This window comes from Megalopta genalis, chromosome 4 (genome assembly GCF_051020955.1).
Source record: "Megalopta genalis isolate 19385.01 chromosome 4, iyMegGena1_principal, whole genome shotgun sequence".
Lineage (NCBI taxonomy): Eukaryota > Metazoa > Arthropoda > Insecta > Hymenoptera > Halictidae > Megalopta > Megalopta genalis.
Window position 1 is genome coordinate 29,801,132 of NC_135016.1, and position 13,122 is coordinate 29,814,253.

Below are 13,122 nucleotides of genomic sequence, written 5' to 3' on the forward strand. Positions count from 1 at the left end.
ACTTCGGAGTCTAATTATATTTAGAGTTACCGTTTTGAAAACAGCAAGTGACAAATATAATACAAAAGAAAAAAATCGGTTATGTTATTACAGAAAGTACAATAACATCACTGTATAAAATGAGAACAGAAAATTATACATAATGAAACTAATATTACATGAAGTTTAAAGAAAGTAAAGTTAACAATATATTTTTCATCATTCTTACAAAATGTTATTTCATTCATTTGAATACTTTCGATATCTATTCAAATGCCTGATTAAGTTAAAGATTCCAAATCTATTTTACATATCACGTATGTAGATAAAAATCAATGAAAATTAGTTGAACTCTTTCTAATAATCATTCTATTATACTTATAAAAGTTTCTATTTTTTTTCAGGATTATAATTATCATTGTATTGTCCAGTTCCTTTAGAATCCCCCAACCAGGGATATTTATTAGGACATTCTCTGCACGTTTCTAGATACCTGAAAACATATTTATTTTTATTATTATTATTATCGTTCTAAAGTGATGAGTCTTTTATATTTCAATAGCCATTGACCTGATCGTAGTAAAATTTGATTCTGTAGGCTTGAAATCTAAAGCACATTTATTTGCATTATTACATGGTGGTCCAGGAATATTTTCTTTCTTTTTGCATGACCATCCTTCAAAGTTATTGAGAGATTTAATTGGTTTTGGATCGGTGATCCATGTAAGTGCTTGCGTAGCAGTCACAAAATACACATCAGGTCTGCAAATGTAAAATAAAAAGTAATTTTTATAATAAAATTGATTGATTTCTTTATATGAAGCTAGAATCATTTTTCATTTACAATGTCACTGCCCAATTAAGGAACTTCGCCAATCCTCGTTCTAATTCTTTTATTTGGAACCAATTTGTGTGGAAAGGCATCATATATGGTGCCCTATTTTGCTCATAGTATCGATTAAAGTCTTCTTGCAGCCATTCGAAAACTTCTTCTGGATCATGATTATGGAGTACACACTGATCTAAGTAAGGACAATGTCCTCCTTCATAGCTTTCAACATAGTGAGCATTTAGTGGCAGTTCCCATACACCTGAGAAACAAAGATAATCAGCAACGGTTAGAAGAAACTTGATTACGTGGTGGTATATTTGATATAAAAAAGAAGTATATATAAGTGTAAAGATATAAAAAAGAAGTAATTAAGTACCTGGGAATGATTTAGTGGGACATGTGCCTGCTTTACATTCGTGAGGTATCTTGTAATCAAGAGTGTAAGGCCAGATTGGTACTTTTAATGGAGAAATTCCAATGCTGCTATCGTATATGTATCCAAAATCTTCCAATACCTTGTACTGAGTATTTCTTCCTGGCTTTAAGTATGGAGCTCTCATACCTACAACCTCGCTCGTAGAGATGTTGCTGAAGTATTTGAGTATTTCTCGCATTCCTATCATCTCTCCAACCCATTCTTCGTATCCTTTATCTTCCAATCCCTTTTGTAATCTAAACAATGAATTCGTATATCATGTACTTCATCATCGTGTATAGAATGTTCCACCTAACTTCAACATCAATAATTCTCTTATTTTGTCAAGTTGAATCATCCTCATCTTACTGTGATATTTCTTTGTATTATTAAAGATGAGAAAGATATTGATGCTGATGATAAGAGGTAGTCAGTATACTTTGTCGACCGTAATATTTACGATATGGTTTCAGTAGCAATTTCATGTCCATCATGCGCCAGACTCTGTACCATATTGTAGTTACAATACTCGTGCGAAATGAAAAATGTGCCTTTTAATGGGCAATTGTTTGGATTCAATCGATCAGTGGCGAATATTTTTTGATAATGGTCGAAGTTATTATGATTTATTGCCCCGTCGAAGGTCATTATTATCATTTGAGGAGTCTGGAATGAAAGTTTTTCATTAGAAACACGTCCGGAAATTAGTTTACAACAGTGAAAAACAAAGTACATCTTCCGGTTGAAGGCCACCAGGAATTATTGTACCATCTCTTGAACAATAGCAATATGGTAATTGGCATTCTGAAGTATTGCATCTCTCTGCTAAATCAGTTGGCGGTTCAGTCACCGGTGCTGGGGCTGAAATTCAGAAAGTCTATATTAATTTAAAATTACTAAAAGAAGGTGGGATCGACGATTGATTCTGAATAAAATAATTACTTGTAGCAATGGGGCCGCAGCGAGCTTCGTTTTTGAATGTGCAGAACTTACTGATGTCGTCGAAGTGCAGCCCTGATGGACATCTGTTGAGATATGGATATCCATCAACACACTGTTGCATAAAAAAATGATTTTAGTTTATGCACTATTGTATCATATTTTTATACTACAATTTTCTGATCCATTACCTGATAGAATCTTCTACATGTCGCTGGGTCTGCGAAATTGCCATTGCCCTGACCCTCAGGGCATGTAAACTCTTCATCTTTCTTCTCATCATCTTTCTTAGAACCTTTTTGGCCATATACTACAAAGGAAATCATATTTATTCAGTTTTTAATAATTTTCCATTGTAGTGTACATAAAACTGAATCATTATATTGAACAAGTTCCCACAGAAACATTTTTATATTCTTAACAATTGTAAAAAAAATATCATTTTGTGATAGGATACTTTTCTTCCTGGTTCCTTGCTCCACCAATGTTATAACATTGTACTGCAATTATAGTAAAGGTCAAGGCTGTGTTTATGCCTGTGCGTACGGAATATTCGATCAATCAATCACGTTCTACTTTTGTTGTGCATTCTTTCTTTCGATTACTATTACATCTTAAATAAACTGCATCACGTTGAAAGCGAATCTCCAACATATAGGAGAAACTCATTTTAAAAAATTTGTCAATTAAATTACTATTAATAAATGAGATTTCACTTTTTCATAAGATGTGTTTTAAAATACAATATTGAGAATATAGTCCTTTTTTTACCTAAGTTAGAAACAACATTTGTCAGTTTTATTTTCATTATCAATTTTATGATTTATCGAATGACTCATCGTTTATTCATATAAACTTGCAGTATCGACCGTAGTTAATCAAGATTTTCGTTGTATAATGGAACAATTTTGCATACGATATGGTGCGCAGAAAGCTGCAAATACATACGTATAGAAAATACCTGAGAGAAATTCCAAGGATATCAGAGAGGAGAAGACCGTCGAGAAAGCGAGGTATGTAGTAAGAATTCCAACGCGTGGCGACGTATTAGATAGCTGTGAAAGATTCAATCGAGATTCAGATAGTTACCATTCGTTTCTCCCAGGTTCTATTAACTAATTCTTTACTGCATGTAAAAGTCTATACTTCAACTGAAACAACATCCGACTGTTGTATACTGAAAATATGATGCTATTATTGTTGTTTATTTAATGAGATGCTGATAGATACTATGAGGAATTGTCAGTGTGTCCTGTCCGGTTTTCTTCAAGGATTTTTTTGGTTTTGAAACTTACATCGAAAAGCGTGATCTTGGGCACTATAATTTTGCTTGCTGTTGTATGATTTCATGAGATAAGTATACATATTTATAAATCTGTTACCACGGGAGGAAAGGATCGAAATGTCAGATCCATAGGTGCATAGAACGCCCGGATCCAAGATCAAGGAGCAGCATTGACTCTCTAATGCCTGAAAGATTCGGACACGTATTTCGTAAATCGTTTAATGGCGAACGCGACGGTGGTCTCGCGCGAATAGAAAGTATCTTTCGATTGCAATAAAAGAGCGAACACCAACGACATTAATAACAAGAGTCTCCGCATATTTAGAATACTAAACGCTGTTGTATTAATCTTATCAAGACAAAACCATTTCAAGAGAAAGATTTAACATTCTCTCCTCTGTCCACTAAAAACCTTTATCGCATTCATTAACTTCTGGCTAATTCCCCTTCTCCTTCTCGAAACAAGCCAGTTTGCATAAACTGAATGGGCAATGCGAATCGGCATAACGAATTCCAAATTTTCTTGAATAATTTTATAATCCGAACAGATTGCCTATTCTCAATCTTCACGAATGTAGTTCGCAAATTAGCATTTCTCATAAATGCATAAGATCTTCGGTTTATTAATACCTGCAGCGATTATGCTCTTTTTTAAATTTTCGGGAACGGTCGACCATACATATTTTTCTACAATGAAGCTGGGAATTCAAGATATGCAAATAAAGAGATACTATTCGGCTCATATATTTCAGTCGTTCGACTGGTTACACCGTCATTATGGCGACACCGGCGTTCTTGAAACGACTCGTGTTCTGCGATCACGAGGGGAATCCGTAATTACAGGGTTACTTTTCATTCCAGACAGATATCAAAAGGGCGTAACCGGATGCAATCGTCCGATTTGTTTTCGCTTATTTTAGGAATCTTCTTAGTTTCGATAAAGAGCAGGCGATTCTCGTGGACTTCGATAGATAAAAATTCTGGGTCATGGTCAACATAGGTCAACTGATTATCGACATGCATGAATCGTTGCTAATTAAAATTAGCAGCGATTAGATTAGAGAGAAGCAGCAGCGAACAATTTTTTTCTTTCTTTGCGTTTCTCTTCTCTTTTTTTTATTTGTGCTTATGCGATTGCTATAAAAAGTTTCTCTATTTGTTATTACTTCTTATGTAACAAAGAGCTTCTCTATCCGTATACATGAATAAATTATTATTATTATTATTATTATTATTATTATTATTTTTTTTTTGAAAATATTTTCGAGCATAGAAATCTCATTTGTGACTCAATGATTGATTCAGTTTCGAAACTTTTGAGAACAAACTATGACATTATCGACGACCGCCAAGTAAATAGTAGAATAAGTGTCTGTTAATGTAAAAATCACTATCGTATCTGTTGACACAGAGAACATATGATCAGAGATCAACATAGATCAGATGTTGTCCTAATAAAATAATCGATTTCCAATCGTGTCCTGCAAGGCGGCATTGATGCGCGCGAGCGTTTTCGAGGAACGCAACGAGATCTTTCTCGATACGTCGAAAGTGCCGGCGGATGACGACGGGCGTGTCGTAAATAAAGCTGACACAGATAAAATGGAGAATCAGCCGACGGCAGTGAAGCGCTCGGTAAATTAGGTGCGGCGATCGGTTTCACTGGTGTTTACATAAGTTTTGTCGTTTACGTATATGGTGTACCGTCGTGGGTCTGGGATCTGAATTCCGGTGGAAGTGTGCGTGCACGGTACACGGCCGATGGAAACGTTGCACCTGAACGATTTACCACAACGTCATTGCCAGAGAGGTACCTTCACTTTCCACTTTGCCGCTAAACGAATCTTTTCGGCATCGCTGGGACTTTTTCGCTCGCATCGAAATCGTTATAATATTTATCGTTTATAATCATTATCGTCTTCCTACGAAATCGAAATCGTCCCCCGATTTTTCAAACGTTCCTTCCGGACCGAGATCCGAACCCTTTAAAATTTGTTTTTGTCTAGCTCGTTGACAGTTGCACGAGATCCTGTATTATTAGTCTTGACATTGACTCTTGCGCTTACAGTGAATTCTCTCAGATTGTCCCTCAGCTTGTAAACAAAAATGGACAATTTGGAAAAAGGAGATACGATTATTCGAACCTTGCGATACGTTTTTATAATTATTGACAATCAGCTACCAGTTTTGTTTACAAGCTGAGGGACAATTTGAGAGAACTTGCTGTGTAGTCGATATATATATATATATTATGCGAGTGAGAATTTTCGAGGACATCTGTAGTTGAAGTACTGTAACTCGGTAAAATGATCGACTACACAGCAAGTTCTCTCAAATGAGAATTATATATATATATATATATCACTGTTAGAAGAATTTAATGGGTGGTCTAAAAATAAGAAAGGTGAAATATCGGATATGTAAAGTGAACTAGGGACAAAGTTCGCAAGGGATTAATGTGACCAACGTTGAATAGGAGTGTCTTCGGCTTCTCATCGAATTATTGCAAGTGGTTGAAATTAGAAATGAAACACAACGAGGCTTCCCGATCTTTGAAGTTACCAAGTCGATAATTTGTTCGACAAACTCAACGAACGCGATCACCGTCGGGAAATATGATTGGCATTACGTAAATGCATCATTGTGTTACACAAATGGTAATTACATTACTGTTGGTGGTTGTAAAATGATCGTGAAACGTTCGTTTCATCTCGGACGGTTATAAGATCACTGGGAGCGTCTTCCGCGGATACTACTTTCTCCTAGCAACTCATCTACACAGGATTTCGACACGCTCGAGTCTGATCTTCCTAAGGAATTAATTATATTTGAATGCCGTGCAGCAGCGAACAGAGTAAATTTTTTCGGTGCAAATGAAAATAAACAGCATATATATATATATATATATATAGTTTTTATGTATATATATTATTATATATATAATATAATAAGATAATAATATATATATATATATTATTATTATATAATATCAATTTCTCTTTCTTTTTTTAACGCCCGGTATATGTATATTATTTTAGAAAAGTGAATATATATATATTAGAAAAATGAATATATATATTCACTTTTCTAAAATAATATACATATACAGGGCGTTAAAAAAAGAAAGAGAAATTGATTCAGAATGTACGTTTAAGGTAGTCAACACGGATTCTTTCGTAGATACAAATTTAATAAAGAACCTTATAATAATAGTTCACATCTACGGATCATTCCAAATCTCTTATTGTTTGACACGTTCTTTATTCGAACCCGCAATTTTTTGAAAATTTGTATTGCGTTCCAGTCTACGAAATATTAAGAACGAGTATGCGGACGTACGAATGTAGCGGTATAAAGATGAGTGCAAGAACATGGTTCTGGTTGGCGAGTGTAACAATTGAATGATTGAAGAATGATTTGGCGCGAACGTGCGGCATCATTTCTCTGGTGGATGTGTTAATAAATTGTTCATCGACTTGCCCTGGTCGACTTAATATTCCTTACGTTGATGCTAGTCTAATAATGTAGTGTTGACAGTCTTGAACGTACATCGACATTATAGTCTCAGAATATTTACGTGTCGTCAATATATTTGTTCTTCGAACTCGCCAAAAATCAACGCCATAAATGCTCCGGAGCATTAAAAAGTGGATTGACAAGGTCCCGAGACATTTTTTGCAAAATTCTGATTCCTTCGTAAAAGTCAAGCGAGTAATAAATCACCGAAGGATTTTCAAGGATGGTTCAGCTTTTCCCAGGATCGCGGCCGGATAACGAGCTAAATGAACAATTCTCTGGGGATACAGAGGAGAATGTCTGCAGAAGGTCGTTTGTTTGCTCCCACGTTTACTAGCGGTTCTGTTTTGTCGCAGGCGCTGATTAGATTGATAACTTGTTTAGCAGACAACCAAAGAGATTGAAATCTCGATGAAAGAATCGCCGACAAAGTCGGAAACATCGATGAATTGAGAAATCGTTTTTCTACCGCAGGCTTTTTACTGGAATCGATCGATCAAACGATCGCCTTGCATCATTACTCTATAATCTAATTGTAATTTCATAGAACGACAGATTTACGTAATCTCCCCTTTTATTGCGGTAACCGTGCGATCTACTTCGGGAGGATTAATTTATCTCGCAGCATTTTCTTTCTTTCTGGAAAGAGAAACCCTGGTGGCTTCGGTCGAGACTCGATTCAATTTTGTTTCGTCGAGCCGAAAGTCAGAAAAAAATCAACCGATCCAACAGTGTGAAATGGAAATTTGCAACGATCCGACACAATCTCGATCAGGTACATTAAGCATGTATCGATACCCGAGACTCTGAAACCGGAAGCTCTATAAATACCAGCAAACCCGGCATTGCAGGAAACTCAAAGGTTAAATTATAATTGCATCTCTTCCGCGAGTCAAAGAAACCGAGATTAATTTCTCCGCGGCAATCTCTCTGCGATGAAAGATCGCGTATCAGGGCTGCCATATTTTTCCAACGCATTTGCAGGTGGTCTAGGAACCACGAAAAATACACCAGAAGTTTGATCGATGAACGAATTGTTAAAACGATTCGAATCTTCGAAGAAATTTTGAATAACGGAGAGACAAAATTTCTCTTTATATATAACAATGATAAATGCAAGAAACAGGTTCATGAAGAACCACTAGAATTCCCCCACCCTCCACCCACCCCCACCCCCACCCCCCTGCGCTCCCAAGAAGCATAATCAACAAAGGATGGTACAAATATCCTGGAGAAAGTCGTGACTCCGGAACAAAATTACATTTCTGCACATGACGGTGATCGTAAAAATTCTGAATGTAATCGTAATCGCGGAACAAGAACGTCTATCTTGTCTATCTTGAAACATGTCAACATGAAGAAACAGGTTTGTAAAACCTACGAAAATCGAAAGTCCAGACGAAGAATGTATCTCGATCCTCGTCGAAGGTGGACACAGAAATTCTGAAGAAAATGGTGACTTTCGCGAACAGACTGGTATATCTCCATCTTGCAAGCAGCTAAGTAAAAAGGACCTAATGCGCTATGTAGGCGTAGTACCTAGGATGATTTCGATGGAGCAGAGGACTGATCCAGGTTATACGAAAGTCCAAATGCGGCCCTGACGGCGACAGGAGCAAAAGGAGAGTGTTACTTTGACGAACGGGTTCGATCTCTCTTAGCGAGTAGAGAGCGATATCGAGAAGCAGCAACCAGCAACCATCGGCGTCTCGTCAGGTGTGTCTTCCTACCTGAGACTATCAGGGCGGCGCAGATCAACAGTTGTCTTCTCCGTGTGATCATCGTTCGGCTGTTCTCTGATTCCGTAATGGACCCCTGGAAGTTCACAAGGCACTGGCACCCGGATCGAATTTAGCTTCGTGTTGCGACAAGGTGATTTTCCATCGGGCGGTGCACTTGGTGAACCTGGTCCTGCAGCACTGGCGACGACCGGAGTTCGCCAGCAATACCTTCTGCCTTCTGCCGTGGGGACTCGGAAACCGGACGGTAGAGGAACCGTTCCTTAGCTCATTGGCTGACCACTTTCCACCACTGTCCCAGTCCGCCGAGAAATCATGGCTTTTATTTGCGTTAGAACACGCACACGGTTCCACGTGAAACGTCCGCCACTGAAAGTCCACAGGCTCTTTCGTTTCATCTGCGATTCTGATCACGATCTATTATTGTCAATGATCCACCGGACCCCGGGCAATTTTTTGGCGGGCCCGTCGATCCTGTATCCGCGGGAATCGAGACAGGATTTCTTTTTTTTTTCTTTTTTAAGTTCTGCTCGTGCACACTGTTGGTGGAAAGTATGCACGTGGATGTTCCCTTAATTGCAATTAGTCGAGAATAATCTGAGAATTATTAATGAACTTGAGTTACCGTCATGCGTTACGTTTTGCATTGTTCACGTAGAATGGAATTCCAATTATTCGACGTGCTCGGAACCGAGACGGACACTTCGAGAAATCCGGTGATCGAGATGCTACGAAAATATTTTAGGGCATCGAAGTGTTCAGAGAAATTTTTTTGGATTCATTCGATGCCGAACAGGACTGTGTTTATTGTTGCTGATATAAAGAAATTTGCCACGAAGTAATATAAGTATGTTAAGCGGTGTAAAATCCGCAAAGGGGTTAAAAAAATGTTCTGAAGGTGCAGAAATCTTCAGGATATTTTCTCGTATTTATTTCGTGCAAACAAAATTTATTTATCATTGCAAATATTGATAACAAATGATCCTTGCTGTTTTTCCTATAAGACGCAGTGTAAAATCCCGTACGAATCAATCCATGGTTAGACAATAGTGGCGCCTCTTATGGTGAATTCAAGAAGCTCTGTCTAATATCTGTAGAGCGTCAATTAGTAAATGGCAAGACGCTGAAACTTCTAGCCAAACAATAGCGTCTACTTGTGAAGAAATGTGAAAGCACCGTTCAGCATCAATTAGTAGGTGGTAAAACGCGAAACAGGACTTTAAGATTTCGCCGCAAGAGACGCCACTGTTCGGCTAGCAGTTTCAACATTTTGTCACTTACTAACTGGCGTTGTACAAAGGCCGGAAAAACTTCTTGATTTTACTACAAGAGTCGCCACTATCGCAATACCTAGGATAATGAGTGCTAAATTAGAAAGCTTGAAGAATCCCGTGTAATTGTAAATGAACGGAACTCTACTTATTACATGAAAAATGAATTGTGTTGGATGCTTTTATTAACAATGAATTAAAAATAAAGGTATTCCTAAAAAAATTATATGCCATTCATAATTCAATGTTGACCATTTGGGGTCCTCTCTTCCGTTTCTCCTTCTTTGTCTTCGTTGTTCCTTTGTTCTCCATTCGAGATTCGACTGATCGGCGATAAGGATTAAAGTATCCCGCTTCACGTTTTGTTATATTGAGTTCCTGAGTCACTAAATGAATTAGCTCTATCGTTTTCTCGTCTAATAAATGTCGACTACAATTTGTGAATTTTAAAGACCAATTCAGAACCATCTTCCATTTCGGTTGCGTTTTCAATATCCGGTGAGTTACATCCGGAAAATGGAGAACGATATCTCCAAATAAAGCTGTATTTTCTAACACGATGGTCAGCGCTATAAAAATTGAAAAAAGTATATGTACATGTATTTAATTATTAACGATATTTGTTTGAATTTACCGCTTTGCACCGTGACGTTCCGTGGTAATGATCTATCGTCCGGATCGAAGTCGCCGTCTTCTATCAACAATTTACTCGACTCTATCATGTCGATCATTTTCTCACCAAGCACCATTATCATTTTGTAAAGACGTTCGTAGCTATCTATCCTTTCGAGACGTTTTATAGCAGCTGCATGTTCATTTCTTTGTAGACTGAATGTTCTTCTGACTAATAGAAAAAGGGTTAAGGTGTATTATCTATACAGACATTTATCTATTCAGATTGACTAATTTTAAAGGGATACATAATTCCTCGTAGACTGTACTTTCATGCGAATCGCCATTTCCCGCCTCATTGCCAATTGACTGGTCATTTGCTATCGCATCATCCAGTTGCGTTTGCGCAGTACATGTCAACATTGATACGACTACTATGCAAATGTAAACGAATGCGCGTGGCATCTTATCGGCCTGTAAAACGCGTAGGAATAAATGTTCAAATAGAAAGGTATACACCGTTTGATACTAATCACGTGACAAGGTAAGAATTGATCCTTGAATTTCGGCGATTTTTAGATCCTTCCAGGACGATTTGTAGAATTTCGACCGGCATTTAAGCCGCAAATTTTGTCGACGTAAACTGTATATGTATAATTGCGATTATCGCAATATGTACAACTGTCGCCACCTATTCATTCTGACATCGAATATGTCAACTCCGACGTTTCAGTTGGAATTGGAAATAATTAAAAGACTCGTTAGTTAACTAGTTCGTTATTATGCGACGGTTAAGAATAATCGACACGTAATGCATATATGTGTTTTTAGATTTTTTATTGACACAGTTCCTGGATAGAAGGAATCGCAAGAGTTTGTGCATACACAGTGTCTATCACAAGATGTTTCACGAACGTGTTAATTGAAGGATTAATTCACACTGTGTACACATGGCAGTGATATAACTTGATATGACAATAACATAAGATCGCCTAACGTCTAAGTAACATAGTTAATTAAGGTGCATTTCAAGTTAACGATTCGATGATGGCAAACTTGGCAGGAACGGGTGATACAAATCTCGACGTGAGTATACTTTTCAAAAGTAATGTACCCAATTTTTTTATTATACTTAGTGTTAAAAGTTCTATGATATTCTAATGATATATGTAGCAATCAGTTATTGAGATCTCACTATTCGAAACATTAAATTTTATTGAGGTTAGAGCTATGATTATAATATGAATATGTGATTTCAAGTTTAAAGTTGACATGGAATATGCTGATCCTCAAAATGTGGAAGGTGATATGACGGTAGGAGCTAAGAAAAGTTCAAATCTCGGAGAACCTGAATTTAATACTTTAGATGAACCAATTAAGGACACAATTGTAAGTCCATGTTTTAAAGTTGATAACCATTGAGGGAAAGGTTGAATTTATTAGAATGGTAATGTTTTCTGTAGCTCAGAGATGTTCGAGCTGTGGGTAAAAAATTTTATCATGTTTTGTATCCTAAAGAGAAGAAAAGTCTACTGAAAGAATGTAAGTATATATAGATTGTTATTTAAATAGTGTAGTAATTAATAAAACAAATTTTAATTAATGGTCTCAGTGAAAAAGTTGTAACAAAGAACTTTTCATATTTCAGGGGATCTTTGGGGACCGTTAGTATTGTGTACATTCATGGCAATGTAAGTGTAGCATTTCAAGTAATATGTAATTGCACCGTCCAAAATTTGGTTAATCAAAACTACGCAGGATTCTTATTGTTTTAGGATACTGCAAGGTTCTTCTGATGCAGCAGATGATTCCAATGATGGAGGACCAGAATTTGCAGAAGTTTTTGTAATTGTCTGGATTGGATCTATGGTAGTTACACTGAATTCAAAGTTATTAGGTGGCAATATGTAAGTAATTGTATCATTGATAAAATTAATTTCATTTCTATATGCTAATGTTTTGTTAAATTGTTGCAGATCTTTCTTCCAAAGTATTTGTGTCTTAGGATACTGTTTGCTGCCAACTGCTATAGCTCTAATTTTATGTAGAATCATTTTAATGGCAGAACAAACAGTTTTTCTATTTAGTTTAAGGTTTCTTATTTCCATGCTTGGATTCGCGTGGGCAACATATGGTTGGTATAAGATTATATGCCTTCATTTTCATTCTTTATCACCTACATTTTTAATATAATTAGATATAAATATATTTCAGCATCAATGGCATTTCTTGGTGACAGTCAGCCAGTAGGGAGGAAAGCTTTAGCTGTATATCCAATATTCCTATTCTATTTTGTAATTTCGTGGCTGGTAATATCTCATACCACATAAAATAAAATATAAATTGTTTGTAATAATGAGACTATACATTGTTCAGTATTTGTGCACAAACTAACAAAGACATTGAGTAATTCAGCAGACCATAGCCTATGGTTCACTTTATTACTATAATATACTTTACAATTCATAGAGTCTAAGTATATACCACACTAAGTTTGCTGTAGATAAAATAGTAGGTATATATATATGCATTTT

The 13,122-nt window shown here is 36.6% G+C and overlaps 3 protein-coding genes across 7 annotated transcripts; 1 reads left to right on the forward strand and 2 right to left on the reverse strand.

Annotated features, from left to right (window-relative positions):
- Positions 1-164: 164 nt before the first annotated feature.
- Cda4 (chitin deacetylase Cda4) lies at positions 165-9,004 on the reverse strand. Its single transcript, XM_033466880.2, has 9 exons — positions 8,697-9,004; positions 2,357-2,475; positions 2,169-2,280; positions 1,960-2,087; positions 1,687-1,892; positions 1,188-1,483; positions 824-1,070; positions 550-741; positions 165-472 (listed from the first exon to the last, which is right to left on the reverse strand). Exons 1-9 carry the CDS (start codon positions 8,746-8,748, stop codon positions 370-372), a joined length of 1,455 nt encoding a protein of 484 aa, XP_033322771.1. The 5' UTR covers positions 8,749-9,004; the 3' UTR covers positions 165-369.
- On the forward strand, positions 5,108-12,949 carry LOC117218475 (protein YIPF6). Of its 4 annotated transcripts, none has more exons than XM_033466888.2 (8): positions 5,108-5,260; positions 11,420-11,674; positions 11,849-11,977; positions 12,052-12,130; positions 12,237-12,279; positions 12,364-12,495; positions 12,565-12,722; positions 12,803-12,949. In XM_033466888.2, exons 2-8 carry the CDS (start codon positions 11,633-11,635, stop codon positions 12,916-12,918), a joined length of 699 nt encoding a protein of 232 aa, XP_033322779.1. In that variant the 5' UTR covers positions 5,108-5,260; positions 11,420-11,632; the 3' UTR covers positions 12,919-12,949. The 4 variants fall into 4 exon arrangements, with proteins under 4 accessions (XP_033322779.1, XP_033322775.1, XP_033322778.1 ...); XM_033466884.2 differs by lacking the exon at positions 5,108-5,260 and adding an exon at positions 10,994-11,132; XM_033466887.2 differs by lacking the exon at positions 5,108-5,260 and adding an exon at positions 10,999-11,099.
- On the reverse strand, positions 10,144-11,264 carry LOC117218474 (coiled-coil domain-containing protein 134). 2 transcript variants are annotated; one of them, XM_033466882.2, is made up of 4 exons: positions 11,130-11,264; positions 10,918-11,062; positions 10,611-10,820; positions 10,144-10,545 (listed from the first exon to the last, which is right to left on the reverse strand). In XM_033466882.2, exons 1-4 carry the CDS (start codon positions 11,202-11,204, stop codon positions 10,211-10,213), a joined length of 765 nt encoding a protein of 254 aa, XP_033322773.2. In that variant the 5' UTR covers positions 11,205-11,264; the 3' UTR covers positions 10,144-10,210. The 2 variants fall into 2 exon arrangements, with proteins under 2 accessions (XP_033322773.2, XP_033322772.2); XM_033466881.2 differs by having other exon boundaries at positions 10,897-11,062.
- Positions 12,950-13,122: the final 173 nt, after the last annotated feature.

Bases quoted from the DNA above. Each gene is read 5' to 3' on its own strand.
- Cda4 (XM_033466880.2), bottom strand. From the start codon at position 8,748: ATGATCACACGGAGAAGACAACTGTTGATCTGCGCCGCCCTGATAGTC. The intron at 1,484-1,686 runs GTAAATATTACG...TTCATTGTTTAG, and splicing joins ATTGCTACTGAAACCATATC to ATTACAAAAGGGATTGGAAG. The intron at 742-823 runs GTAAATGAAAAA...TTACATTTGCAG, and splicing joins CTTAATTGGGCAGTGACATT to ACCTGATGTGTATTTTGTGA.
- LOC117218474 (XM_033466881.2), bottom strand. From the start codon at position 11,204: ATGCCGGTCGAAATTCTACAAATCGTCCTGGAAGGATCTAAAAATCGC. The intron at 10,821-10,896 runs GTATCCCTTTAA...TTTTTCTATTAG, and splicing joins TACAGTCTACGAGGAATTAT to TCAGAAGAACATTCAGTCTA. The intron at 10,546-10,610 runs GTAAATTCAAAC...CAATTTTTATAG, and splicing joins GAACGTCACGGTGCAAAGCG to CGCTGACCATCGTGTTAGAA.
- LOC117218475 (XM_033466888.2), top strand. From the start codon at position 11,633: ATGATGGCAAACTTGGCAGGAACGGGTGATACAAATCTCGAC. The intron at 11,675-11,848 runs GTGAGTATACTT...TGTGATTTCAAG, and splicing joins CGGGTGATACAAATCTCGAC to TTTAAAGTTGACATGGAATA. The intron at 12,496-12,564 runs GTAAGTAATTGT...AAATTGTTGCAG, and splicing joins AAGTTATTAGGTGGCAATAT to ATCTTTCTTCCAAAGTATTT.